General features: G+C 36.8%; 3 protein-coding genes across 6 annotated transcripts in view; all 3 read left to right on the top strand.

Annotated features, from left to right (window-relative positions):
* Window positions 1-2,015: 2,015 nt before the first annotated feature.
* LOC113055990 (retinal rod rhodopsin-sensitive cGMP 3',5'-cyclic phosphodiesterase subunit gamma) lies at window positions 2,016-4,476 on the top strand. 2 transcript variants are annotated; one of them, XM_026222415.1, is made up of 4 exons: window positions 2,016-2,135; window positions 3,233-3,433; window positions 3,679-3,719; window positions 3,992-4,476. In XM_026222415.1, the coding sequence occupies exons 2-4, from the start codon at window positions 3,288-3,290 to the stop codon at window positions 4,066-4,068; spliced, it is 264 nt and encodes an 87-aa protein (XP_026078200.1). In that variant the 5' UTR covers window positions 2,016-2,135; window positions 3,233-3,287; the 3' UTR covers window positions 4,069-4,476. The 2 variants fall into 2 exon arrangements, with proteins under 2 accessions (XP_026078200.1, XP_026078199.1); XM_026222414.1 differs by having other exon boundaries at window positions 3,118-3,433.
* Window positions 4,477-6,185: 1,709 nt separating this feature from the next.
* Window positions 6,186-17,755, top strand: LOC113055989 (nuclear protein localization protein 4 homolog). The gene is made up of 17 exons (XM_026222413.1): window positions 6,186-6,340; window positions 7,107-7,187; window positions 9,398-9,507; window positions 9,627-9,854; window positions 10,080-10,128; window positions 10,949-11,043; window positions 11,125-11,248; window positions 11,449-11,628; window positions 12,026-12,112; window positions 12,646-12,717; window positions 12,809-12,935; window positions 13,143-13,303; window positions 13,815-13,886; window positions 14,211-14,303; window positions 15,272-15,394; window positions 15,593-15,695; window positions 16,013-17,755. Exons 1-17 carry the CDS (start codon window positions 6,326-6,328, stop codon window positions 16,168-16,170), a joined length of 1,878 nt encoding a protein of 625 aa, XP_026078198.1. The 5' UTR covers window positions 6,186-6,325; the 3' UTR covers window positions 16,171-17,755.
* A 1,265-nt stretch (window positions 17,756-19,020) lies between these two features.
* rnf213b (ring finger protein 213b) overlaps window positions 19,021-27,420 on the top strand; it is a 30,035-nt gene continuing 21,635 nt past the window's right edge. The window contains exons 1-21 of one of the 3 annotated variants that reach the window (XM_026222412.1): window positions 19,021-19,505; window positions 20,274-21,035; window positions 21,126-21,287; window positions 21,483-21,649; window positions 21,734-22,002; window positions 22,096-22,340; window positions 22,518-22,706; window positions 22,805-23,015; window positions 23,119-23,174; window positions 23,275-23,437; window positions 23,518-23,661; window positions 23,854-23,952; window positions 24,038-24,166; window positions 24,349-24,508; window positions 24,700-24,867; window positions 24,956-25,105; window positions 25,571-26,187; window positions 26,279-26,438; window positions 26,519-26,736; window positions 26,920-27,063; window positions 27,238-27,390. In XM_026222412.1, the coding sequence (XP_026078197.1) occupies window positions 20,302-21,035; window positions 21,126-21,287; window positions 21,483-21,649; window positions 21,734-22,002; window positions 22,096-22,340; window positions 22,518-22,706; window positions 22,805-23,015; window positions 23,119-23,174; window positions 23,275-23,437; window positions 23,518-23,661; window positions 23,854-23,952; window positions 24,038-24,166; window positions 24,349-24,508; window positions 24,700-24,867; window positions 24,956-25,105; window positions 25,571-26,187; window positions 26,279-26,438; window positions 26,519-26,736; window positions 26,920-27,063; window positions 27,238-27,390 (4,338 nt within the window). In that variant the 5' untranslated portion in view covers window positions 19,021-19,505; window positions 20,274-20,301. The remainder of the gene's footprint in view (window positions 19,506-20,273; window positions 21,036-21,125; window positions 21,288-21,482; window positions 21,650-21,733; window positions 22,003-22,095; window positions 22,341-22,517; window positions 22,707-22,804; window positions 23,016-23,118; window positions 23,175-23,274; window positions 23,438-23,517; window positions 23,662-23,853; window positions 23,953-24,037; window positions 24,167-24,348; window positions 24,509-24,699; window positions 24,868-24,955; window positions 25,106-25,570; window positions 26,188-26,278; window positions 26,439-26,518; window positions 26,737-26,919; window positions 27,064-27,237; window positions 27,391-27,420) is intronic. The other 2 variants (XM_026222411.1, XM_026222410.1) reach the window with 2 other exon arrangements.

The following is a 27,420-nucleotide window of genomic DNA, read 5'->3' as shown; positions in this document are numbered from 1 at the left end:
GATCTGAGTACCTGTGAGTCAGCATATGAAGGCTTGATGCCGCGTGCCGGGCCGAGGCATAAGAGCAGAGCTGTGATCCAGCAGCTGCTTGAAGGATTTGTGATGAATGACGTGAAGAGTGGTTCAATATTCTGAGGACAAGATGTACAGAAGACAGTGTGACACTGATTCATGGAGGTCATTAATGGCACTGAAGTTAGATATGTTTTCTTCCTCTTCGACTTTGAGCAGAATTGAGCATGCAAGCATAAAACAATTCCTCTGATATATGAATAAAAATATTTATTTGTGCGTCTATGTATGTGTGTGTGTATTCTATTCTATTACTTTCAAAGTGTGTTAAAAATAGCAATATAAAAATAAATACTGTATACATTTATAATACAATATTTATATTATACATTAATTAATATATACATAGATATACACCCACACACACACTTATTGTTGATACTGGGATTATGTACATTTATTTAGCATTTTTTAAGATTTTAAATTCCAGATATCCAGAGTATATTTTTTTTAATTATTTAACATTTTTAACATCAAATCAAAGTGTCAGTTTGAATTGGTGTGATGGTTCAGATAACAAGCAGAGATAAGAGTCAGGTGTTTATTGTTTATTGATTTGGGTCATCACAGTAATCTCACAAGCTAATTATTGATTGTTAGAGCACCTGAACCCCACTAACCCAGTAGATTTCTGTAATTGATCGATTCCTCTTTTGTGCCTCTTCCTCAGTCCTCATATCTCATTAACCACAGACGGGACAAGGGGCACGTTCGACCTCATGACCTTGCACTGAGGTTTTGGGGCCAAATTCTGACCCAAAGACAATTATGTGCAGCCAGTGACCCATAAATACCCCTTTAACACATCAACACATTTAATTTTTCCTGCTACAAATATTTTATATGTATCTTTTATAGCTATTTATTATATTATATTGAAAGATGACAAAAGACACCTAAAAAGATGTTTTGCAAAATGTTATGTTCTGCAGATAAAAATGAACTAGATTTACTCATCCATAGCAAAGGACTTTTTGAGCTGTAGTTCATCCTAATCACAGATTTCATATTATTTAACTGACAACAGCTTGTCAATAACAAAGACTCTCATTATCAACAAAGCAATACAGATGGCCAGATGCCTTGATGAAGCTAAGTAATCCTGACTGCAGATCTAGACGATATAATCAACTAATTAAACCTCCAAACTGTAATCTAGTGTGTTCAGCAGTAATTGTTTTTGTGCTGTTGAGTCACTAATGAACTCCACTGGGTAATGTTATGGACCCCCATGGATGTGGGTCTGTTGTGTAACAATGATAGAAAGTTGCAGAACAAAGAAGCTCTAGAAGAATTCTACCTGCTAAACACTCATCAGTTTCTGGATATTTCCATTATAATATCAGGTGTAATTCGATCAGCAAATCCCATCTCAAAAGAATTAGCCTATTCTAGAAACCTTCTGAAAAGATTCCTGTTTGTGGCCTTTCATGTATATATATATATATATATATATATATATATATATATATATATATATATATATATATATATATATATATATATATATATATATTCATAATTATATTCATAAATATTCTCCTTTAACATTAAGTAAATTCTTCAAGCACTACATTTATGCAGAATGCGCTGCATAACCTCCACCTCAGAGGACCTTACAAACCACTTTTAGATCGTCCAAAAGTCAGATTCGATTTTCAACAAAACCAAACCTGTAAAACGTGGCCTCATCAAGTGCAATAATGTTTTATGAGTCCAAATACTGTCTATGCAATTTATTATGGATATGCCTATATGTTGTTTTATTGTATTCAAAATCTATAGGATATGAAGTTAATGCATAAGTTGTTAAAAGCACAAGGTGTTACACAAATACACATTAATGCATGCATCCATATTTTGTTCATCTTTAGTCGAGGGGATCAGGGGAGGGAGGTGTCCCTCTCCTAATCTTCTGAGAGGCCCAGAGAATATAAAAGGCCTATAACCCCAGCACCGCTCGCAAAGAAAGCCGAGTGTTCACATCCGCTCCTCCACTGGAGAGACATACATAAGAAACGGTGCAGCTGCACCCAGTCAACAGCCTGTCAATCAACAAACCGGTGAGTACAGCATTTGAATATTTAAGGAAATAAGGTTGTTCTGTAATAAGATTTTCTAACAATGTGTCAAAAGATAAAAGCACTGTAAGGTATTATGGGTCTTGAAGAGGTTTTGACTACAGCATGCCACTTATTATGTGGGTACTTAATGAGTGTATTGAATTGAGTTTAAATTATTTTATTTGAGAACAGTGGACCATTGATGCATATAAAAGACATAAAAAGTTGCCTGGGATAAGTCATTTATACAGTTTAGTGATAATTTTGCATAACCACAGAATGCCAGAACTGACTGAACATAATGTTCCCAAAACAATTATTTTCATACGGAATTTCTGTATGATATCAAAACTTTAAATTGAAAAATTTCAATTCATGATCAATTGATTATTATTATTTTATTTATTAATACTGTTTAAGTGGATAGGTGGCCATAGGTATTCAGAAATTAGTTTAATGTGGTAAATGTGTGTGTTTGTATGTATGTATGTTTGTATGTATGTATGTATGTATATATATATATATATATATATATATAAAGAGCAGTAACAAACAATTGTGCAACAGGCATATAACTGAAGGTCATATTTTGATCTTTTCTGTTTGCTCAGCATGTTTTGGTCTTATCCCTGCTCTAATAAGATTAATCCAAGTGCAGATTGCCACCACTGGGATGGGGGACGTTTATTAATCCAAGCAGGATTACATAAAATGGGTCACCCTACTCAAGAAACATTCCCTGAGCTCATTTCTGGGAGCACGGGCCATGCTAGACATTCAGTTAGAGTGGAATATGTATTAGGATGTGTGTATTAATCACCAGAAAGAAGATTATGGGTATAGTTTTCTCAGTCTGGATGCCATGGATATTCATTAGGTGTCAGTTTTACCTAACCTTCCTGGCCTAAATGTGTAATTTAAAAAATGTATGTGTTTTAATGTGTTTGTATGTGTCACAAAGTCCTACATTTTTCTTTTCCAGAATGCAGCCAAAATCCATTTTACACAAAAAAAAAAAAAAAAAAAAAAGGAAATTCTAGATTTCATTGGGTGTGAACTATAAACTCACTCCAGTCTTTCTGATGCATTTACATCAGCACCACATCACGGGTAGCGAATATAAAGAAAAACGACCAGCCGTGACAAACAGCCATGAATCTTGAGCCACTCAAACCAGAGATCAAATCAGTCACCCGTGTCACCGGTGGTCCTGCCACACCACGCAAAGGACCGCCCAAGTTCAAGCAGAGGCAGACTCGCCAGTTCAAGAGCAAGCCGCCAAAGAAGGGTGTCCAAGGGTAAGAAACAGTAAAGTCAAAAATCTAAATCTTTATGACAATGGCTTTGTGATATTCCACACTTCAGTCATGCTTTAATTAAAATATTAAATATTAAATAATTTGACAACATGACTGTTCTAAAAATATACTGTATTTTAAAAATATCTCATTTAATTTAACCAAATGTGTCTAATTCTATCTCTTTTTCGATTTTATTTCATTTATTTTTTATTTGGTTTTATTGTATTTATTTATTTTAATAGTTTCGGAGATGACATCCCTGGCATGGAAGGTTTAGGCACTGGTAAGTATAATCTGCATTTCTCCTCACGTGTTTTGCCGTAATGACAACATCACATACCATCTATTCTATGCTGTATTTGTCTGAAATGATTAGTCTGATCAGATGCATGCATGTTAGACAAGCCTTTCATACTGGGCATCATCAATGATCCTATATGATATCTTCTGACATTACTGTGATTAAACAGAACTGAATACTAGCTGGCCATCAATCTGCTTAAGTTAACTCTTTGAATGATAGATGAACTCATGTTCCTGTGTTTCTACCCACAGACATCACTGTCATCTGCCCCTGGGAGGCCTTTAATCATCTGGAGCTTCACGAGCTGGCTCAGTATGGTATCATCTGAGCCTGTTACCTCCCCATCATCCTCTGTGCAGTTAAGACCCTTCCAGTCATGTTCTCCAAAGCACCTGCCTCCATCCCAGCCATCGTCTCCAAGTGGACCGTTCTTACTTTTATAACATAATACACACACAAAACAGCAACATTTATAAAAATAGGAAAACTAAGAAAAATCAACATGAAAAAAAATCTATCTGACTATCCATCCCTCTGGTTTCTTTTCTTTCTTGCAGTCCAAGAACACTTTCTGCTCAAACTATAGAACAGAGAAGATCCAGTCAGATTGCATTCTGTTTACTTAGAAAAACTTCTGCTCCTTTCTTTGCTCTCATCTTCTTTTTCTACTCTCCCTCCCTGTTTTCTTCTGGAACACGAAACATACGGAAGTAACACAGCCTCTGCGTGAGTAAAAGCAAGACACGTGCCCGTGAAATGCCTGGCTTCTCATTTCACGTGCCTCGGTGCCTCCTCTGTCCACCTTTGCCGAGTTCATAAGAAAAGATCGAAGTCCTGTAGAGGTGAAACACCCTACTGGCCGACAGTACATTTCCAAAACTTGACTTCATCACACTATTTCCCCATCAGCATACCCAAATGGGTCATTAATGCAGATTTTAAAGTTTCAACCTTTTCACTCCCTTTTTCATTTCTTAGTATTCTATGTAAGGATACCCTGAGGAACCATTCATTTTTTAATATCATATTTGCTTTGTGCTCTGCACCCCCGTCATTAAGTGCGTCCATATAGCACACATACAGGCATGATTTCATTTTCTTATTTGTTTCAGTTAATCTCTCGCGTGACTGTAAGGGAACAGTGTTGGGCTGTCATGTCTTGTGTTTCTTTCATCCATGATCATTTTGTGTAGTCATTTCATTTTTCATCACCATCATCTGTCATCCTCATAATCACATCCCTCTTTATCATTGTGTCCCATTTTAGTATCATTTCTATCTAATGTATTCATTCCTTTCCATTTCTATATTTCATTGTTTAATATCATTCATTATAATTTAATCTATTCATTCAAATGTCCTGTCTCTTTCATAAATGTATGATTTTCTAGCCAATAATTCTTCTAAATATCTTTCACTTTATTGTCATTGTGTCAAGTATGTGTTTATTTCCCCATGTTTATGTATCTTTCACTATTGTGCTATATGTTAATTCATTCATTTGTTCATCCATTAGTTTGGTCACATTATAGGTTTTTCATTTTTGTAAAAAAAAAAAAAAAAAAAAAAAAGCCCATTTCCTGCACAGTCAGATCTTCATGTATCCACATATAAGATGATATATCCAAAGTAAATTCTTTGAAAAGATGTGGTTTGCACAAGCATTAACATATGTTACTTTTTTTTTGCACAGGTCCTTTAAATGTGTTAAGATTGTGTGTCCTTCTGAATCCTAAATTTCAAAGAGTTGTTCAGGCCTGTATTTTGCAGACAGTTTTTTCTGACAGAACATGCATCCGTTTTGAGGGTTGACAACATCAGTGTGTAAAGTGAAGATTTCTCTCTACAGGATGAGATCAAAATAAAGCTTGAGAAAAAAGAGAAAAAATAATTTGCTTGTTTTTCATGCCTGGGAAATAAAAAGGCAGAGCCGAAACTTTGTTTTTAATAATATAACCGATTGTTTGAATATAATCAACTTAGACTATGGATGAAATATTTTAAATGTATTTATTTATTTATTTATTTTTCAAATGTAATGCATTAGCTGTTTAAAGAATCAACTCCCACCTGTTGAATAAAATGTAAACTAATATAGACTTAAAAATGTAGCCTATATAAGTACTTTTATTTATTCAGAGAGTGGTTTGATTTCTACTTTAGTACTGGATGGGAATCATCTATTCAAAACATAAATTAAATAAGCAAAATATAGAAACTGTTTATAAATAAGACGTTATAAAAATGTCACCGAAGAAAATATGTGTATTCTATATAATGCATCTAGATAATCTCTAAATGAAAAATCTACAGCAACAAAAAATATGTATATATTATTTAAAAAGTGTTTTTAATTACTTAAATAACAATAAACAAACATAAACAGGAACACGACATTTATCTCTTTGTTTCTGTCCGTCGACGTTAAGCAGGATCCCGTCATAGCCCGGACTCATTTAGATGTAGCACCGGCTCTATGAGTTTGGCATCGCTGCATAGATCCGAGCAGATCATATAAACAGCGATATTAAAATACGTCAACTCTCATATCAGCGACGTCAAGAGGGACAGTTAATCCCATCAGCATGGCGGAAAACATAGTAAGTGTCAGTCTGCGTGTGCATTAAGGCAGTTTAAGTGAAGTCTGTCATCCAGTGATGAGGCAGCAGAATTGTTAGCATGATGCTAATGATCAGACTCAGCCAGAATAGTTCAGAAACACATTAAATACTAAAATACAGCATTTATGTGTGTGCTCACCACTCATCTGACTGATTTAGCTTATGGTTTACAGCTGAGTTTTGTTATTTCGGCTGGGTTGACTTTATTTAGCTTGGCACAGGTTGATGAAGACAAGATGTGTCAGTGCAAGTTCTTCTCAACTGCTTATTAAAGTCTAATTAGATGCAGATTTTCACTTGAATAAATAACGAGATACTAAAATAGAAGGTAATATGATTGCTTATTTTTCCGGCTTCTTGTAGTTTTATATCTGGGAAGTGAAGTGACATTGAGTAACTTATGAAGTGCTTTGAATGGCAAGTGATGTTTTGTTTTGGTTTTTGTATTAAGAAACAAAACAGTGCATGAGTTTGGCTCTGTGTTGTCATTCAGTGGGATTTTCGGACTTCGATTCATAGACCTCTGTGGCAGTTTAGTGAGCGTCAGATGTGTTTTCTCTTATTCATATTGGCTTGTTTTGTGCTGATCAGTTTTGCTCTCATCTTATTTGAACTTCTATCCTGTCCTAGTAATACTGTTCTAGATCTATGTGAGAAACAAGCATATGATTGAACAACAAACATACTTTTTGTAGTAACCATAAACTTCCTTTCCCTTCCCTTATTAATGTTTATTCATTGACAGATCATCCGTGTCCAGTCTCCAGAGGGGATGAAAAAAATCGCCTCAACAAAGCGAGAGACGGCTGCAGCTTTCCTCAAGAAGGTATAAGAAATAAAGATTTTGCACTAGACATAACTCTTTGCTATTTTAAAAGCTATTATTTATTGTTGCTTAATTGACACTGACAGAGTAGGTGTTACTATTCACCACAGATAGCTTCCATTGTCATGCCTTTGCACTTATGCAACGGTAAAGTCAAAGCCAACCTGTCTGTAAAGAAGCTGAGAATAACAGTCCAACAAAAGCACAGCAGCAGATCCTCTGAGTCATTAAATAGTGCTGGCACAGACTCTTTTTCCTGCTGAGTGCCAAATGTTGATTTATTAATGAGACTGCTTTTAAAAAGGAGACCTATGTCCATACGCCACAGTTTCACACATATGTGGTCCACTGTGACATGCATTTCTGCCGCGGTGCATAGCTTGATGGGTGGTGTGCTTGCAGCAGAGGCAGGAATGAACAAGGGCTTGGGGTCAAAATGCCATTGAAAGTGAGCAAAACTCCAATATAAAATGTAGGGCACTTAAAGTTGATTTACATTTTTTTATTTATTTGCTATCTAACGATTGATGCATCTCATAAAATTGACTAGTTATGTTTATTGTAGATAATAAATCCAGAAGAAGAGAAAGGTAGTTACCTAATGTCAATCTTTGATTATTATGTCAGTGGGTAAATTGTATTATAATAGAAGTCATAGGGAATTTTGGCTGCTCTTTTGAGACGGGCTGAGGGTTTGTGTGTGCCTGATGTAGACACTGCAGGGCCCATTAAAGATTCATGTCTCACAGCGGGAGGGTGGAGAGCGAGCCGGCGATCAACTGAGACCGTCTCACCATTTGATTTTGGGATTAAATGCCAGGAAGGAGACAGGGAGAAGGTCTAGCTTTGAAAAAATATGTGCTTGTTCATCCTGTGTTCTGGTGCATGGATTAAAATTTTTTTTTAAAGGCATCCATTTTTTTTAAAGGTATGTTACAGTTAAAAGTTAAATTTAGGAGATAGTGCCCTGAGTGAGCAGTAAAAGCTTTTTCTGATTGAATTAGTAAAGATAGCGGTCTTCTGCTGGGTTTTCAGTTCCCTAATGGACAGTCATTTGGACATTTGTTTCTGAGGCAGCACTTTTTTAGAGTACTGTTCTCGAATTATGTTGTTACCAGAACCATCTGGTTTTTATCAAGTTTGGATTCGGAACAGTCTGTCATGCTACGAATGAGTTCAACTTGGACAAGTGTTCTTTGAAATGAGTTCTAAATGAGATGATTCTTTAGATGAAGAATTTAAGAACTGGATTTGCTATTATAATGGCATCACATCTTTGAAAGATACTCAGGGTTTTGTTCGAGGCACTTAATAAGGGAACTACATATTTACATACACCTGTGTACTGCCCGTTTAACGTTTTTGTCGTAAGATAAATTTTAGGAAGAAATGAATTAACTGTTCAGCGAGGCTTTCTTTTCATCAAAGTATTCTGAAAAAATGTATTGCAGTTTCCACAAAAATATTTAGCAGTACAAATTATTTTTTTTAATATACATTTGTTTCTAGAGCATCAAATCAGCATATCTTAATAATTTATTATGGTTCATGTGACACTGAATACCAGAGTAATGGCTTCTGAAAATTCAGCTTTGCCATCACAGAAATAAATTATGCTTCAAATAATATTAAAATAGAAAACTTAATTCATAATATTTCACGCTATTGCTGTTTTTACTATATATTTGATCAAATAAATGCAGCCTTAGTAAGTGCAAAATAATTTTGCCTTATTATGCAGAGAGTCTGACTACGCAATTTATGCATTCCACTCGTTTTTGAGTTTAAGATTCGGAAGCTTATTAATTGGTAAATTGGTGGATTTTTCTTTTGATCATAATCTCAGATACTTTCTTTTCCTCTTTCTCTCATGTACTCTACTCTCATAACCTCATTAGAGTTTATTGAATTTGAACAGCATGGCTTTAGAGACTCATGGTCCTGCAGTCATCACTCACCTGAACAATCTCTGAAAGGCAAACAATCAGGAATGCCGCTTCACATTTAAAATGTCTGTATTATTTAACAGATCCACATTTTATCAGCTTATTACTGGAGGCTCCAAGACAAGGATAAGACAAATGCACAAGGAATGTCCAATCGCAGCAGTAATGTTAGATCCATCATTTCCAGGAACAAAAATGAAAGATTTGTCAGCTTCTTGTTTCTGACAAGGCTATTTACAAGCTTCTTTGCTGCCTTCTTGCCAGGTTGCCAAAGAGTTTGGGTTCAGTTCAAATGGTTTCTCTATCTACCTGAACCGGAACAAGACTGGAGAGATTCTGTCACAGAACAAGACCCTCAGCCTGCTGAAAATCAAGTAAGTGCACCGTTGTGAGAGATTGGGATTGCCCAGTTGTGCACATGTGGGTGTGTGTCATGAAAAGATAATTTTATATGCATAAGCTTGACGTAAACTGTTTTTTCTTTGTCTTTTAGGCATGGCGACATGCTCTTTCTTTACCCATCCTCAGCTGGACCCTCCAGTGAGAACATGGACACAGCTCAGCCTCACACCTCTTCTTCCTACCCTTCCTTCCCTTCATCCTCTTCATCATCATCTTCCTTATCCCGTTCACACTCTGCACCACAGATCCAGGAGGACGAGATCGACCAGTATCTTTCCAAACAGGAAGGAAAGATCTACAGAAACAAAGACCCCCAGCTGTAAGTCTGCCTCCTTTTCCACACTGCCTTGCAAACAGTTTTTTTTTTTATATATATTGCATATATTTCCAGAACGTGGTCGATTTTTGAAGTTATTTTCTTGCCATACTTTGGAACTATTGCGTTATGTAGCCTGTTGAATAAGTCATTGCAATATAAGAACTACAGAGTACTCGAGACATATCTTTATATGTTTATAAAGCATTCTTTGTCATTGTTTCTCAGGTGCCAACATGGTCCTATGGGGAAATGTGTTCACTGCGTACCTTTAGAGGTAAGAACTTGTGATCTTTCCCTTGAAACGCAAGAATACTGATGGGAAGATGGGTCTAACCTAGTGATTCTCAACCAAGGCACCTCAGCAAACTCTCAAGACTTAAATAAGCTTTAATGATTTAAAATAAGCTAATATGTGACCCTGGACCACAAAACCAGTCTTAAGGTGCTTGGGTATATTTTTAGTAATAGCCAAAAAAAACATAGTATGGGTCAAAATTATTGATTTTTATTTTATGCCAAAAATAATTAGGATATTAAGTAAAGATCATGTTTCATGAAGATGTTTTGTAAATTTCCTACTGTTAATATATCAAAACTTATTTTTTAATTAGTAAAATGCATTGCTAAGAATTCATTTGGACCATTTCAAAGGAGATTTTCTCAGTATTTAGATTGTTTTGCACCCTCAGATTCCACATGTTCAACAAATAGCTGTCCGCCAAATATTGATCCATCAATGGAAAGATTATTTATTCAGCTTTCAGATGATGTATGCACCTCAATTTTGAAAAACTGGCGCTTAAGACCAGGTCCAGGGTCACATATAGCTTAAAATTAAGTTGAAAACCATATTTATTTATTTGTATTTGTTCCCTCAACAACTATACTTTTTATTTATACAGTCTCTGAAAAATTGGATCTGTAAGGAATTTTTAAAAGTGTGATTTCCAGACCTGGAGGAGTCATGGAAAATAATTAAAATCCTAAAATGTCGTGGAAATGTATAAATGTAATTATTTTAGAGTAAATTTGCTGATCCACATAACACAAAAATACAATGTTGCCATTTCTTCATTCATGTTCTGTTTTAATAGCCTTTCGATGAAGACTATCTGAACCACCTCGACCCACCGGTCAAGCACATGTCCTTCCACGCCTACATCCGGAAACTCACTGGTGGAGCAGACAAGTTAGCACTTTTGGGAGCTCTCTACTCTCACTTAAATGAGACTTGTGAAAAGTGATTTAATGAAGTTTTCCTGTCTCTCAGGGGGAAGTTTGTGGCTCTTGAGAATATCAGCTGTAAGATTAAATCTGGCTGTGAGGGACATCCGCCCTGGCCAGAGGGCATCTGTACCAAGTGCCAACCCAGCGCCATCACCCTCAACAGACAGGTACACTGCTCCTCTCAGTCTGTATCATAAACATCTTTAATTTCATCTTACTCTTCAATCGCATACAGACAAACTCCTCACTAATCAATTTCTTGATTTAAAAATAAAGTAAATGAGCACTCCCTGAGGAGCAGCGTCATATTTCTGTCCATGTTTTGATCTGTTGAAACTGCAAAAAAAATAAAAATCTTGTGTTGCAGAAATATCGACATGTGGACAACATCATGTTCGAGAATCATACCATTGCGGACCGTTTCCTCGACTTCTGGAGGAAGACGGGTAACCAGCGGATGGGGTATCTGTACGGACGCTACACAGAGCACAAAGACATCCCTCTCGGCCTTCGAGCAGAGGTTGCCGCCATTTATGAACCTCCTCAGGTGAGAGACTCGCCTGTTGTTGACTGTTGTCAGAAGATATTTGTTTTGTTTCTGCTAAAATGACAAAACTGCTGTCTATCAAACTTTATTTAACGACACTAGGAATTGCAATATATTAAAATAATTTAATAAAATAATAATTCAAATAAAAGAATATTTTAATTCCAGATGTTTTATTTCATATTAATGAATGTAATAAATTCAATTCAAACCAATGATAAACTTTGATTTGAAGAGCTCACTGACCACGTCTGCCATTTAATCCAAATCGAAATTTAGTTTAAATTGAATTGCTGTAGTTTAATCATGCATGTATCAAATTATTTGATTCAAAACTGTCAAGTATTGTTTCGCTGATTTGTGTTCTCTTCCTTTCCACTTGTGTGTTTTGACTTAGATTGGAACCCAGAACAGCTTGGAGTTGATTGAAGATCCCAAGGCAGAAGCAGTTGAAGAGATTGCTGCAAAACTGGGTCTTAGGAAGGTAAGTCTTTTTCCATGCCTTTTTAAAATCGGGGGCTTGTCCGCGATAAGTAAATAGCAGTTTATCAGAGAAATAACATTTTGTTATTTAAAAAGTTGTTGCAAGTTTGCTTCGGGGGAGAGGAGGCAGCATGATTGCTTTAAACAACAAAAGCACTAAACATACAGGGATGGCTCCCATAAGTACCATCTATCTATCTATCCGTCTATATTTATTTATTTATATTAAATGCATCTATATCTTACCTATCAAGGTGGGAGGCTGAATAGTTTTAGTGTAGATCTGCTGTACGTAGTGAGGTCATCCATCCATCCCATGAGGCTCTCTGATGGGATTCTTAGACTTCCTCTCTCTTCACACCTCTATGGCTTCCATATGATACTTTCACATTACTGTTTGATGGGACGATAGACGTGACCTGATCAGTCGGTGCTGTTGTTACTGCCTGAACATGTGGAACATCTTCCAAATGTAGTTGTCCAATAGAAAATGTGAAGCTGTTTTTCATTAGTAATATTGGCTGATTTTTTCAGGTGGGGTGGATTTTCACAGATCTTCTGTCAGAGGACACCAGAATAGGCACTGTCCGCTACACCAGAAACAAGGTCAGTTGGCAAACGAAAGATGAGCATTTAACTATCTACATGGGGTATTCTGATATGATTATTGATTAGTGTGATTGTATCACCTGTCCAGGATTCATTCTTCCTGAGTGCTGAGGAGTGCATCACAGCCGGTCACTTCCAGAACCAACATGCCAACGCGTGTCGGCTTTCCCCGGATGGCCATTTTGGATCCAAGTTTTTCACAGTGGTGGCAACAGGTACGCAGGATTTTCTGCTGCTGTTCAGTTTTCCAGTATGGTGATAAAATGAAGGCATTTGGTTGTCAAAGGCCTTCATGGTATATTTAGTTCAAGGCCTCCATCTCAGTCTATGACTTTTTTTGCACAGAACATTTTATTGGGTCCTCCTGAAAATAGAGCATGTTGCTACATTTGACTAGCCTTTTTTTTTTTGTCCATTGGCAGGTGGTCCCGATAACCAGGTGCACTTTGAGGGGTATCAGGTTTCCAATCAGTGCATGGCTCTGGTGAGGGATGAATGTCTACTGCCCTGCAGAGATGCTCCTGAACTCGGTTATGCCAAAGAGTCCAGCACAGAGCAATATGTCCCTGATGTCTTCTATAAGGTACTGGACTAAAACACTCCTGCTACAGATGATCAGTCACACAGCATGTTACTAAAGACAGATGCTTAAGGATGCATGCACATACACTACTCTTCAGTGTGACATGATCCTTCAGAAATAATTCTAGTTAGGTGCTCATATAGCAAATATATCAAAATATAGTTTTAAATAAAATAAAGAAAAAATTATTGAAATAAGTCTTTACTGTCAATTTTGAATAATTTAATTCCTAAAAAAACTGAAGTGTACATTTTCTCATTTTTGTTCCAGCATGTAACTGTAACCATAATCGAATCACTTGTAGGGTTTGACTGATGTTTCTGAACAGCCTGAGCTTCCTTTTACTTGAGCGTTTCACATTTCTTAAAGCAAAAAGAAATGAAAGTTAATATTTCTAATATTTCATAAACAGTCTTATCAGTTTCAATACTTCCCCAGGAATACAAGGGATTATTTGTCAGCGATGCATGAGAAGGTTCACACATTTTCCAATCTTTTTCTTCACCTCCAGGATAAAGACAAATTTGGCAATGACATCACATATTTAGCCCGACCACTGCCAGTGGAGTACTTGATCATTGACGTGAGTAACAACCACACACTTTCACACTGATCTAGAAAAAAAAAAGTCAGTGTTGTTTTTATACTACTAGATCTTTCAATACTACTAGACATAGATCTTATCCTCTCAGGTTTGATGCAAAGGCATAGAGTAAGTGGATAAGTGGTCTCTAAAACCCATTAGAGAAGCATGTCCAAATGATGGGACATGACATTAAGCTTGCAGTAATCAAATGGCCCATTCCTAATTGGCCCACTGAACCTTCCTTCATTGTATGCTATAATAATAAGTTAACATTGTCTTTGTTTTTTGTTGATTGTTACTATTTAACCCTGTGTTTTTCAGATCACCACCACTTTTCCAAAGGACCCTGTGTTCACTTTCTCCTCTACTCTTCGCTTCCCCATCGAAAACAGAGATGCTCTGGGAGAGACCCAGGTACAGATTTAGCGTTAGAAGTCTCTTTAGTCTAGGAATGATGTTTTAGATGTCATATCTGGAGACATCTAACAGCTTTTCTTGGTGAACATGAGCATAAAACTCTTTGGCTGCATTTACACTGGCATAAAAAAAAAAACAGATTTTTTTACTCACATCTGACACACACTGGAATTTGTTGCACACGTGTAAACACACAAATAAGAAAAAGACAGGATTTTTTTTTTGACACATCAGATCCAAGCAACTTCCAAATGTGGATTTTAATCGGAGACATATCCGATATCTGGACATCTGACCTGTGTCTAAACGCACATATCCGATTCCCAAGAATTCCAAATGCGAGGGCGACATGTTCGACCATAAAGATAGCGTTTTAATGCCTGTGTGCTGCTGTATGCGCTCAAATTTATTGAGATGGAAACTTAAAAAAATAAATGAATTGCACATTCAGGACCTCGTTTTAAACCCATGCCCATTGAATTTTATCAATAAAACAGCTTCGCTACTAAAAGCAACATTATATTTCGTAGCAGTTAGGCGATAACTTTCACTTGTTTGCAAGCTTCACACTCGTTTGCACGCTCTCTCTCTCTCTCTCTCTCTCTCTCTCTCTCTCTCTCTCTCATTAATTCATTCCAATTCATTTAATAAATATAATCTTGGCACTACGTTATTTCACTAAATAATTCTACCTTTACTGAGCTGTCGCTAAAATAGCATACCATGTGCATCTAAAGCGATCACTCACAATCAATTTGGGCAGGAATTATGTAAATACAGATATCGGATACCAGTCGTGTCTAATTTATATGTATAAGAGATGGGCCAAAAAATCAGATATGGATCTGTGCATCAATGCATTGCAGTGTAAATGCAGCCTTTCTGTTCTAACATCAATTACTGTGGTCAAATGTACCGTTCTTTTGAAATAATGAATTGAAAATAGTTTATTTATGTGTGTGCAGGACTTCCACAGTTTAGCGACATATCTTTCCCAGTGTTCTTCCTCCTCCTCCTCCTTCCTGGACATTGTCTCAGACTTCCATCTGCTTCTCTTTCTTGTCACCAATGAGGTCATGCCCTTACAGGTGAGTTTTTCATTGTATTTCTCTATATACCCACACATATTAGTTTCTAACACTTGACCTATTTTTTTTTTCTTTTTTTTTGGTTCTTCAGGTTGTCATGTTTGGTTTTTATCTTGTTTTTTTTTTTTTACTAATACTTAATAGTTTGTACTTGTATTTTGCATGATGAATTTATCTCCTTCTCTCTGATGTCTCCAGGACAGCATTGGACTTCTGCTGGATGCAGTGAAGACATCCAATGAGGAGCTGGCTCAGACCTGGAAGAAATCTGAGCAGTGGGCCACAATCGAGCAGCTCTGCAGTGAGTTGTCCTAAACATTGTTTTTTAAGAATGTAATAGTTAGAATGTATATAATGTTAATGTTTCTGTACATTTTTTGAATCCGCTCTCTATTTTATGTTATCAGTTTTTTTTTTTAATTTGCTTTATATCATTTTTGGTGAGCTTTTAAATACGATTATTTACGTTTAATAAATTTTAGTTCTAGTTCAATTTAAGTTTATTTATTTCCAGGTAGTAATTTTAGTGTTGTGTTATAGCTTATTTCAGTTTTTCAGTATTTTTTCAATAGGTTTTACTAACTAGCAGATCATTAATTACTCTTATGTTAATCCCAGGCACAGTTGGAGTGCAGCCGTCGGGATCTCTGGATTATGCCATGGGCGGCCCAACTCTCCCCCAGGCTTCTTCAGCTGTGTGGTCCTGCCTCCACTGCACATTCATGAACCAACCTGGCACCGAGCACTGCGAGATGTGCAGTTTGCCCCGCAGCTAAACCCCCACGAATCCAGGCTGCACTGTACATCCCACCGGGAACAGCAGTGAGAGTGGGCGTGCTTCCCTGTGTTCCTGCCGTTTTAGTATGCCTAATTCTTAACTCCTCCCCTCCCTCACTGACTGTGTCGCATCTAATGCCGATGCCAGCCGTGTGCCCGAATATGCGCCCAATCCAATGCTGTGAGCTGCATCACTTTGATGATGATTGCTAGCCGAAGATGATGGATTGTACCCATGTAGCACTCTCTGTGTGAGCCCAGTGCATTCTGGGACTTTTATTTTGACAAAGCACTTGGGTGAAGCTCCTTCCACCCTCCTTATTTCCCTTTGCGGTCCAAAATAACCATTCAGCACCACTGGTGAAACACAATCAGTTTTTCTGATATTAAACGTCTTTCCCTAACTCTCACTGATGTTGTTGTGTACATAATAAACCGAGAAGAAATAATACTCTTATTTAAGTGCAAAAGATTTTATATGTTGAGGGAATTTACTTTTTCAAGCCCAGTTTGAAGTGAACATGCAGCTGAAGGAGCTTTGTTGTTTGCAGCACTTGGTTTGCATCATCATGGTTCACACTTTCTTCACCCAGTGTGCATGCTTGCTTTATTTTCTTTCATTTTTCAAAAGACTGTTTTGATAGACGATGAGTTTCTTTGGGTGTCAATACTGAATGCTTGATTAGATTGAAGGCGAAGGGTTGGCTTAACTGCAGAACCAGAGAGCGGTTCCTTTACCCTCAAGATTGTAATTGGTCGTTGACTTCTGAAGGTTAAGAAGCTATGCTTTGAATGGATTGGTTGACGTATGCTTTGCAAAAACTGTAGCCACTCAACTTTGGTGCTGGTACCCTTTTCTGCACCTCATCATCCTCTCAATACAAATTTCCCCTTCCGCCCCCTGGAGCTTGTCCAGAGTTCGTTTAGCCCTTAAGGAGTCTGTATCATTGCACCTTTTAAAGGGTTCTGTCAGGGCTGTCTTTGAACATGCTCACTCGCCTGTTGGCCTCACATCTGATTGATTGATAGCGACAGAGCTACAAATATAAAAGCAAAGTCTAATCTTAGTCCACTTGATGGATGTCTTTGCTTTGGTCTTTTTGTAAATCAGTCTCATGATCTTCTGTACTTGTCTGTGTAGTTCAGCAGACAGATTTTACTGGCTGGAAACAGGGTTATTCTGTCTTCTGACTGCCATTTCCATTTGGTCATGACTTAGTGTTTTAATAACCAGCCCAAAGACATCTCTTAAATATGCATTCAGGACAATTTCAGCCCTCTGAAATGATCTAGATGTTTACATTTGTGTTATGTTTTCTGGAGTTTTCTTTTTTCTCAAATTCACCCATAATTTCAAACTCTCTAAAATTCAGTATATCGGTTCACTTAAATGGGTGCACACTGATCAGTGTTCACAGAATGAAATCAGATTTTTGCTTTCAGAGCTTTGAGGTGCAGATTGCTGTGCTTAGGCCCCATTGGCACAAAACACAGGTGACCTTAGTTGTATGCTTTCAATTGGTTTTGGGGTTTTAAATAATTAAAAAAAAAGAATTGTTCAACAATAAATCAGATTCTTTTGGATATTGTAGTCTTGTCTTTTTTTATTTCCTAAATTTGTGTTTCAAAATAACTTATTTAGGTTTCAGCAGCAACTTTTTGGTTACAAATGTTTGCCGTTTTGGTCCTAATGATTCATTATCATTGATCAGGCCTGTGCTGCGTGACATGATCCCATACAAACTGAGCATATGGACTTATTCAATGTGGTTCAAAGTATGTTACACAAACCAGTCACTTGTTAGCATAAATATGATTGTATTACCTTGAAGGTGAAGTTTTAACAGAGTGGTTTTTAAAAATGTCTATGATAATTTATGTTTGAATGATTCTTAAAGGTAAAGGCTGAAGAAGTTTCCCCTCCAGCTGATCAGAAGGACCTCATGTGTGGCAGATTATCTTCCTGAATTTCTGTGAAGTTAAATCTGCACACTCATCTGGAGTCTGTCTAGTCCTCTTCATTTAACACTTTCAGCTACTCCACAGAAGTGATGACCAGTTTTATGGGACAGATCCTTAGAGATACTACTGCCAGTTTTATTTTGTTTTTACCTTTGAACTCAGTTTCTGGAAGAGGTGACTGACATGTTGTTTATGTCAGTATGGTTTTAGCGGATGTGTACATGTGTGAACATCCATGTCAGTGAAATTAGTTAGGTATAGAAACCTATACATTATATTTGTAATATTAATTTAGCAATTAAGTGATATGTTATTGCATTAAAGAGTATTATTATTTTCTCTGTTTCCTAATAAGCTTGCAATGACCTATTAGATTTTTTTTTATTATATCTAATTAAATTATTGGTTAGGTAAAGTGAATATGCATGAGTAAAAAAAAAGATGGCTCCTTAATTTATAAAAGCTATTACTGAAAGATCACAGCACAGTGCTACCAGACTATGAAAGGTGTATTTAAATCAATCAATATATTTTTTATGAAAAATATATTAATAAGCTTGCTCCATCTCAAGTTTTTTTTTCTTCAGGGTTCAACCATTATCTGAAGCTCTAAATGACTTGTACAAGAAATGTAATTTTTTGAAAGAGTTGTTTGTGGATGAAGCCCGAACTGGCAGGAGTCACACACCTCCTCGAGCAGAGCCTCCACCTCCTGAGGGAGACGAAAACCCACCCAAGCCGGGCACGAGATTCAAGTGTTTATGTCTATCCTTATGTTAAGGCTATATCAGGTGACTTTTTTTTTTTTTTTTTTTTTTTTTTTTTTTTGGAGCATTTAGCCATAAGATATGATAAGCAATGGTCAAGATCAAGCTATACGTCCACGTTAAACAAACGTGGCAGACTTGTTACTTTTTCAGATGATAGTATCTGCTGAAAATTCTTACTTGGGTCATATATTCCAAGACGTAGGCTAATATCCACACCTGTGCGGTGATTGACTGTCACACACACATACTCCTCAAAACATTAGATTCATCCGCGCTGGAAGATAATTCCACAAACAATTGCAAATGAAGGTTTTCAAACAGAGATTGCAAAAAGAGGGGAAATTTAAGGACTGCAGCTTTAAGGATCAGATTAATATTCATCTTGAGTTAAGATTGCGTTAGTTGTGAGGCGGGAACTGCCAGGGAATAGAAACCAGCCGGTGAAACGAAACCGAAAGTGTAGCGAACGCAATAAGAAGCAGAACGTAGGAGAGTAACAACACATAGTTCGGTTTTTCTGACAGGAGTGAACACTGTTCAGGGAGAGCGACTCTCCAAAACATGCATCTTTCGTCTTTTTACAATGCCAAGGATCAACTAAGGTATGTCATCATGTATTTTGTTGTTAATATTATAGACAATCGCTTTTTTTTTTTTTTTTTTTGCTAACGATACTGACAATGCTACAGTATATGGTTCATCTATTTTTTTCTAATATATGCAGTTTTGAATTATATATTCTCAAATTTGCCTACATTTAACTGTATTTAGACACTTTTTACATTTCTCTTTTAAGGAAATGTGTGAGGCAGTATTATGTCTGATAAAGGAAACCTAAGAGAAGTTATGAGGAAGTTATTGATGAGCGGAGATGGTTATAAGATTGAGTAAAGAGCTGTGAAAAAAAACAATGAATTTGAGATCTGTCCTTGCAGTCACTAAGGCTGTGCAATATTCTGTGATTCCTTATGATGAAATATACTCTATTCATTGTATAGAAACCATAATTTCACTGTAGTTTTCGCAATAAGATCATATAGGCTAATTACCACAGGTAAAATTATACATGGCTCCTTGCCATGGTTAGACAATGGTTAATGTACAGCCAACTATGGCATAAGATAGCATAATCATAACTATTCTATAATATTGAAAATCATAACTTAAATACATTAAAAACAATACTTGCAGCAGTACCTTCCTCACTACTGATTAATAAAAGTAGACCTAGTAAAACCAAAATGATTGTTTTACATTTATAAATGCATACAATTGATTATATAATTATGTATGTTACATTCATATTACATACATATTAAATATTTATCTTTGAAAATCTTTGACTTTTGAACCTCTTTTGCAATGACCAGGAAGCAACAAGCTGTGAGAAGTTAAACAATGACAAGGAAAAGAAAGAGTGGAGGGAAAGGAAAGGCAGGTGCACAGAAGCAAGGGGGCCAAAAAAGAGATGGTAGCACATCATCATCCAGAACACGTTCACAGAACCAAGCAAAAGGCAAGCAAACTAGTCACCCAAGCCCGGCCAGATCCAGATCCAGAGACCATGGACACCCCGGCACGGGTGCAGCAGAGCCAGAACCGCTGAGTAAAGAGGCTCAGACGCAAACAAGCTCAAGTGGGTTTGAAAACAAGGAGACTCAGACAGAGGCTGTCAGTCAAGCAACACAGCAGACACAAACAGAGCTCAATGCCAACACAGAGACAACAGAAGCCTCACAGCCAGCAGAACTCTGTCCTGAAAATGTTAAGATGGAGGTGGAAACTGGCCTGTCAAGAAAAAAAGGAAATGAAAGTGATGGAGAAAAGAATGAAAGTGTTGAGAGGAAAAAAAGAAAAGTGAGTGAAACAAGGGAAACTACCAAGGAGACAAAAGAGGGGGCCAAACTATCAGATTGTTGCAGAGAAAAAGATGAAGATAAGCAGAAAGATGCAGACACAAAGGAAAAACATTCAGGAGGAGATTCGCAGAAAGATTCAGTCAAGTCAGGAACAGAAGAGCCAAAATCGTACGCAGCAGCCGCTGCAACAGGAAATACTAAAGAATCTAAGGAGAAGAGAAATCAGACAGCAGAGAATCAGGCCAGCTCAGTGGAAAGCAAAAGAGCTCAGAGGTTTGTAGCCTTGTGCTTATCATGTCAAATTTTTTACTTAAGTAGATGTATGACTTCTGATGCATGCCTTCTATTTTTTTCTTTTATTAGAAATCCTTCCCCGGCGAGGCATTCCGCTGAAGGACCAATGTTCACCTTCTACATTTATGCTGTTCTGGACAAAAGATTCAGATTTAACAAAATCTATGATTCCCTGTCACTCATCCCCTTTCAATGGAATGAACCTATTAAACTAGAGATTACAAACTTTAGGTAAGTTTCTCTTTCATTTCCATTTTAATTTAATTTCCTATATACAGTACACACACACACACACACACACACACACACTTGTCTATAGTGTAGACTGACAAGTGCAATATGTATGAGAACTGACGTTAAGGAATGAGATTTTTGTGTTGTAAAGTATAAGTATATTTTATGGTCATTTTATTTTTTGTTACTTAGGGGCCTACGCCACGATGGGTATTTCATTGAAGCAACATTTTCAGTTCCAGAAAGCGCTGTAAGGGGTTACAAAATAGGATATAAGTATGCAGTGAATCAGAGACAAAAGCAGACCATGGAAATAGCAGGGAGATTTGTTGAGATCCCTGCTGACAATACTGTGAAAGGTACCAAAATCTGAAAATTGTTTTTTGGACTATTTCCTGTACATGGTGTGATAATAATGTCTCATCTTGTTGTTGCATTTCCAGAACTTCACCTTTATGAAGGCTATATAAGCTGTTCAAACCCAGTATCTGTTCCAGATTGGGTAAAGAGTTGGTTTCAGTCTGAAAGAAAAGACATTTGCAAAGGCTGGGAGACCTCTGCTCGTGTGTTATTGGACAGTGTTTTTCAGAAATGGCAGCCATCTTACCCTGAGAGGAACAAGACATTTATACAACAACTAAATGATTACAAAAAAGGTTTTCAATCCAGGTGGGTGCAATTCCCTGAGGGACTTGCACCATTTCCAATAAAAGTATGTGTGAGCTCTTTATAGATTTATTCCTTTGAAAAAAAAAAAAACTACAGCAGAGTAAAATGACTATAAGTGGACTCATTTTTGTTTTAGGTCTCAGATCTAATTTCTGATAAACTAAGTATAATTTTGAAAGGAGCTTCAGAATTAAAAAAAACAGAGAGCATCACTGGGCTCAAATCATTGGAAGTGGCCCTGTCAGTGTTCCAGGTGTGCCAGGGCTGTGGTGAGGATCTCAACACAAAGGATTGGGGTAAACTCTGCCAAGTTGTCTCTAAATTGACTGCTTCTCTTGGAGAAATGCAAACGACCTTTACAGCTATACCATTAATTGACTTGTGAGTAAGGTTTATTTGACAAATATATGGTTTCAGAGAATATGATTTTATTTGTATCCCTTAATACACAGTATAAAGCAAAGGCTTTCCAACTGAATAGATTATATTATTTCCATATTTAGTGGGTATATCTTAAAAGACACCACAATAATCATCATAATTTCTATGTCTTTACAGCACTGTGGTGGGACTGATGAATCTGTGTGCAAAGAAGCTGATCTCAGAAGTGGTGTTACTTGTTCCTGTCCTTCATTTACTGAGAAAGCCAGGGGCAAAGTCAGAGAACGAACAGAAATGGGCAGGGCTTGAAAAGATAGAGTATCCATCATTTAGGGAGAGAATTAGAGGACTGCCTGACAAAAGGAGGTTTGTATGAATACTTTTAGAGGAGCATTTTTATTATCAAATTTTCATAATGACTTGAACATGAACATGAGAGATGCATGTCTTCCTAAATTTTGCAGGATGGTCCTTCAGCTGATCAAAGATAACTTATCAATGACCAAGGATAATCCTTACTTGCTGAAAAGCTGGCTTTCCATTGTGGCTTTTGAGGATGTCCCTGAGTTTGTCCAGTTGACAGGAATTGATCCTGAACTCCTGATCCAGAGCCTGATGTATAGAATGGAGACTGAACAATACACTAATTCCAACCGTACAGACAATAACCTGGAGGTATCTGATTAAAGACATATACTGTAGCTTAATTTACAGGTTTTGGATTTGGCACAGAAAGAAACATTTTCATACCAACAAATGTTTGCTTTTTAAATTGTAGGCGACTGAAAAGGTTCTGAACCTCTTGTTGAAGAGGGTTGAGGAGGACAAAGAACGGTACACAAGTTTATTAAATGTGGTGTTTTTTTTAACTTAGTAATCTTGTTTTTTTATTTTGATATTAGGCAGGTATTAATGAGAATTTCTTTAATAACAGAATCACAGAATCCAATTCATCTGGCCTAATCCTTCAGTGTTGCAGAAATGTTCACAAGAGCGCTTGCAAAATCGCTCGACTTGTCCCACAATACAGAGTCCCAGTGCTCTCGTTACAACTTCTGCTTAAAATGGCTGAAATTTGTCATGATCATTTTTCAAAGGTACTGTATTATTGAGATCTTCTTGAAAGTAATTTTAAGGGTGGGTTTGTGTCTTTGTAAGAAAAGTGTTTATTTTGCAGGGTGGAGAGGAAATGAAACAAAAGCAAAGCCAGCTCCTGTCCACACTCACTGACATTCAAAGAGATTTCAGTAAATGGAGAGATGGGCTGCTACACAATCCTCTGATGCAGGAGTCCAGATTGTCTTTCCCTAAAGAAATACAGGTGTAGTAATTGGTACACTTGATCAACTTAAAGTTTATGCTAGACTTTAATAATGTGGAAAACTTCTTCAGACACTGTTCACTGTTTTTGAAATCTACCAAATATCTTTGTACTATACCAATTTTCAGGTCAGAGAACTTGGTAGGGGACTGGAACTGTAAAATAGTTTTTTTTTTTATATTCTTCTTTTAGTTGTGGAATGATTTGTATGGGATTGAGTGTTCAATACCAGTCGTCTCTGAAAGCTGGAAGGGTTCATTAGACCGAGACCTGAGACAGAGACTGTCCCATGTAAGATAAAAACTTTATTTTTTAAGTATATACACATTGAAAAATTGTAAGTAATGTCTGTCACAATCCTCCATTTGTTTTTCAGATTTCCAACACTGACAAGATTGTTGTATGCTGTCTGGAGATGTCAGCAAAGACTATCGAGAATAGTCATGCAAACCTTCAGTCTTGTTTCAAAGAGATGTGTCAGGCTGCTATTAGGATCCAGTGTCAGGTAATTTCAACCTTTCATGCTGAATTTTTATGTATTATTATTTTTGCAGTATTGTTGTATTGCAAGTCGTTCATTCTCTTTTTTTCTGTTTGCAAAAAAAAAAAAAAGTGGATTGTTGTATTTGTAAGTACCTGTACATCTTGTTCTGGTACCTTTTTGTATTTGTTTCTTTTTTCTTGCAGGCGAATAAGGAAGGAGACCTTTTACACCGTCTTTTTACCAAGCCCTTTCCATGGCCTGTTGTGTCCTCCATTATTGTGGAGTCAGCAGCTCGCTTTGGAGAGGATCTTGAAGGTTGTCTACTGGACTCACAGTCAGCAATCAACTTCCTCTTGTCTCAAGGTGCAATGACTGGGTCTTACAAGTTACATGGTTTTAATATGGTCTAACAACAAAGTGAACAGACAGAAAAAGCACACTTGACACAGATTAAGAATCCTTCATTTATATACCTAAATACATATATACCTAAAAAAAAATATTATGGGCAGCAGTTGTTTGTTAACATCGTGTCTTATGTTTCATTTTCACAGACAAATGGAATCAGTGGGAGTTGGAAGATGATGCTAGCCATTTAATATCAGATAGTCAATCATTCTTAGGTTCTCTAATTCAGACCCTTTGCCAGGGAAGTATACCTCTGGGCCACCTGAAGACCATCTTTAAGTCTAAAAGTCAATTTGAGAAGCTTTACAACCAGTGTAAGTGTTATGCACTTATTATTATTACAACTTATAGAGTTCTCTTTCAGCACAAGCTTATTCATAATTTTGTTTATTTTGAAATTAGATAAGAAGAACAACAAAGAAGAGAATTTCTCAATCAATGTGTCAGAGCTTCTCAGTCAAAGAGAAGATGACTTTAAAGCCTTTGAACAACAGAAGGAGTACATGACCAACCTTATTAAAATGCTGGGGAAGATTACTGATGTCATAGATGGTAAGGAAGTTAGGACTGGGGTTTTCAGACTTTTTCAAACCAAATATGATGTACCACTTTTGAGAGACTCCCTCCCTAAACTATAAAGACCCATTCATACTGTGTCTGAAGAGTGTGATATTATAAGGACAATGTGTTTCCAAAACAAAATAATTGCCATTTTTTTTAGTGTTGCATTACCTGTAGAGTAGACAAAGCAAATTAATTTTACATTTTCTGTAAATGATTTACTTTGGTTTAAGTTGACAGTGAAAATGAGTTTAAAAAAAGATATGTAATTTTTAAATTCAATTTCAATTTTTGTTTTTGTTTCAATTAGTTTTTTATTTCTTACTGTTAAAAATGAAAACCATCAATAGAATCACAAAAAATAATTTCATGATCTCTGAATGAGACGACATAAATATCAAAGTTGGTATTTGTATTTACACTAATTGCATTAAAATTGTCATGACTTTGCCTCAGTACCAGAGGTTTCTTCCCTTGAAGCCATGGTCAAAACCAACCTGCAGACTGTAGCTCTGGACAAACTGGTGGAAGTGCAGACATATTTCTCCAAAGAAGATCTTGGCAAAAAAAACACAAGGGGAGTGTTATTCTACAATGTTGATCCTCAAGTCCTAGACATGGCACGGGAGATGCATGATGTGAAGACCAGTAATATTATTCTATCTTTATGGCGAGAAAAGGCAACCAAATATTTTATGCCTGGTCCTCAGCTTTTATCACTAGACCTTACAGAAGTCCATGACAGAATCTGGAATCCTTGTCTCACTGACTTCCTTGAACTTGGTCTGCGGATTGCAGTTGGAGAAACTTGTTTTAAAGAGGTGGACCAAGCTTTGAAATGGTGTGGGGACAGGGGTGAAGGAAATCTTTTACAGAAAGAGCTAATTTTGTTGGCCAGTTTGTTGAAAAGCCATGAGTATCTGGAAGAGAAGTGGCCAGAGCATCGTCTCAGTCAGATTCAGGAATACAGACGCCTTTACAATGCTGCGGAATCTGCTGAGGTCATACTGAAAATTAAAGATAGGTTGGGACTACAAGGAGACTTCAGCCATATTCATAGCCTGATTCAAGTGGTAAGAGACCAATCAGTATTGTAAATTCATTATATTAAGCGTTTTTCTATTTTTGTTTATTTTTGTGAACATTTTATTCTTCTGTATATAGAGAGATGAATCATTCAAAGAAAACACTCTGGGTTCGCTGAGTGATGACCTCATCAGAGCCAGACAAAAACTCGAAGATGTCAAATGCCAGCACACAGCCTGTCTAAAGGCATTCTTGGATTGTGATGCTCTGATCAAATGGGTCAAAACGCAAATTCTAAGTAATTTTTTTTGATTTATCTGTTTTATAGTGTTGAGTAGTGAGGGGGAAAAAAATTCTTATTCCGTGTGTTTCATTTAGGTTTAAGGGACCTGAAAGTCTTTATGGAACTGGCCACAATTTCTGCTGGAGAGAATGATGCAGACATTGATAGGCTAGCCAGTTTTGAGACTGTTGTGATGGGCTATGGCCCTTTGCTTTACTCACTACCAGAAAATGCAGGATTTGAAGAGTTTATTGACTGTGCTAAGCAAGTATGGCACACCCTTGACAAAGATGAGAAACTCCTGGACAAATTGGTTGGTTTCTGCAGACACTTAACTGATACAATAATTTAATTTCAAGTGTTTTGGACACCTCTAATCTTCCAATTAAAATTAGTTAAATTGTACTTATTTCTAATGCAATTTAAAAGTCACTATTGTGGAACATGTCCATACATGCTTTTGAAGAAGTGTTGCGATGTATAATCTTCTATACAGGTAGACTCCAATCGGTGGTTGGATTGGCTGAAAGGTTTAAGGGAGACTCATGGCTCTGTTGAGCAATCGTCTTTGTCCATGGCCTCAGCTATCAACACTGCAGGCGTGTATCATGTGGTCTGGCCTAAAGATTTCAATGGGAAAGTGAGTAGACAGTAGTATAACAAATTTCAGTGCTTAAAGACTTTTTTACATTTCCACAAAATGTTTTCTTTAAAACATTTAAAGCATTATATTAAGCAGAGATTCTGTGCAATAGGTGAGTTTGTGAATATCTGTTTAGTAACAGAACAGTTTCTTCTTGTGATGTATTTGTAGACAGGTTTGGACAATGTCTTATATGTGAAGGTGACAAAGAATGAACAAGCAAAGACATACAATCTTAATGAACTCTCAGAGCTGCAGAATAAGCTCATGCTGATGTCTTCTAAAGGGGAGCATGGAAGGGAGCAAGTCAACAAGTTTACTCAAGTAGGTCCATTATCCCAATTGTTCAACAGC

Source organism: Carassius auratus, chromosome 37, assembly GCF_003368295.1.
Source record: "Carassius auratus strain Wakin chromosome 37, ASM336829v1, whole genome shotgun sequence".
NCBI lineage: Eukaryota > Metazoa > Chordata > Actinopteri > Cypriniformes > Cyprinidae > Carassius > Carassius auratus.
Note: the sequence above shows the minus strand (reverse complement) of the source record. Positions and strands in the feature narration are given on the sequence as shown.

Bases quoted from the DNA above. Each gene is read 5' to 3' on its own strand.
- LOC113055990 (XM_026222415.1), top strand. From the start codon at position 3,288: ATGAATCTTGAGCCACTCAAACCAGAGATCAAATCAGTCACCCGTGTC. The intron at 3,434-3,678 runs GTAAGAAACAGT...TTATTTTAATAG, and splicing joins CCAAAGAAGGGTGTCCAAGG to TTTCGGAGATGACATCCCTG. The intron at 3,720-3,991 runs GTAAGTATAATC...TTCTACCCACAG, and splicing joins CATGGAAGGTTTAGGCACTG to ACATCACTGTCATCTGCCCC.
- LOC113055989 (XM_026222413.1), top strand. The intron at 9,855-10,079 runs GTAAGTCTGCCT...ATTGTTTCTCAG, and splicing joins AGAAACAAAGACCCCCAGCT to GTGCCAACATGGTCCTATGG. The intron at 13,887-14,210 runs GTGAGTAACAAC...TGTGTTTTTCAG, and splicing joins TGGAGTACTTGATCATTGAC to ATCACCACCACTTTTCCAAA.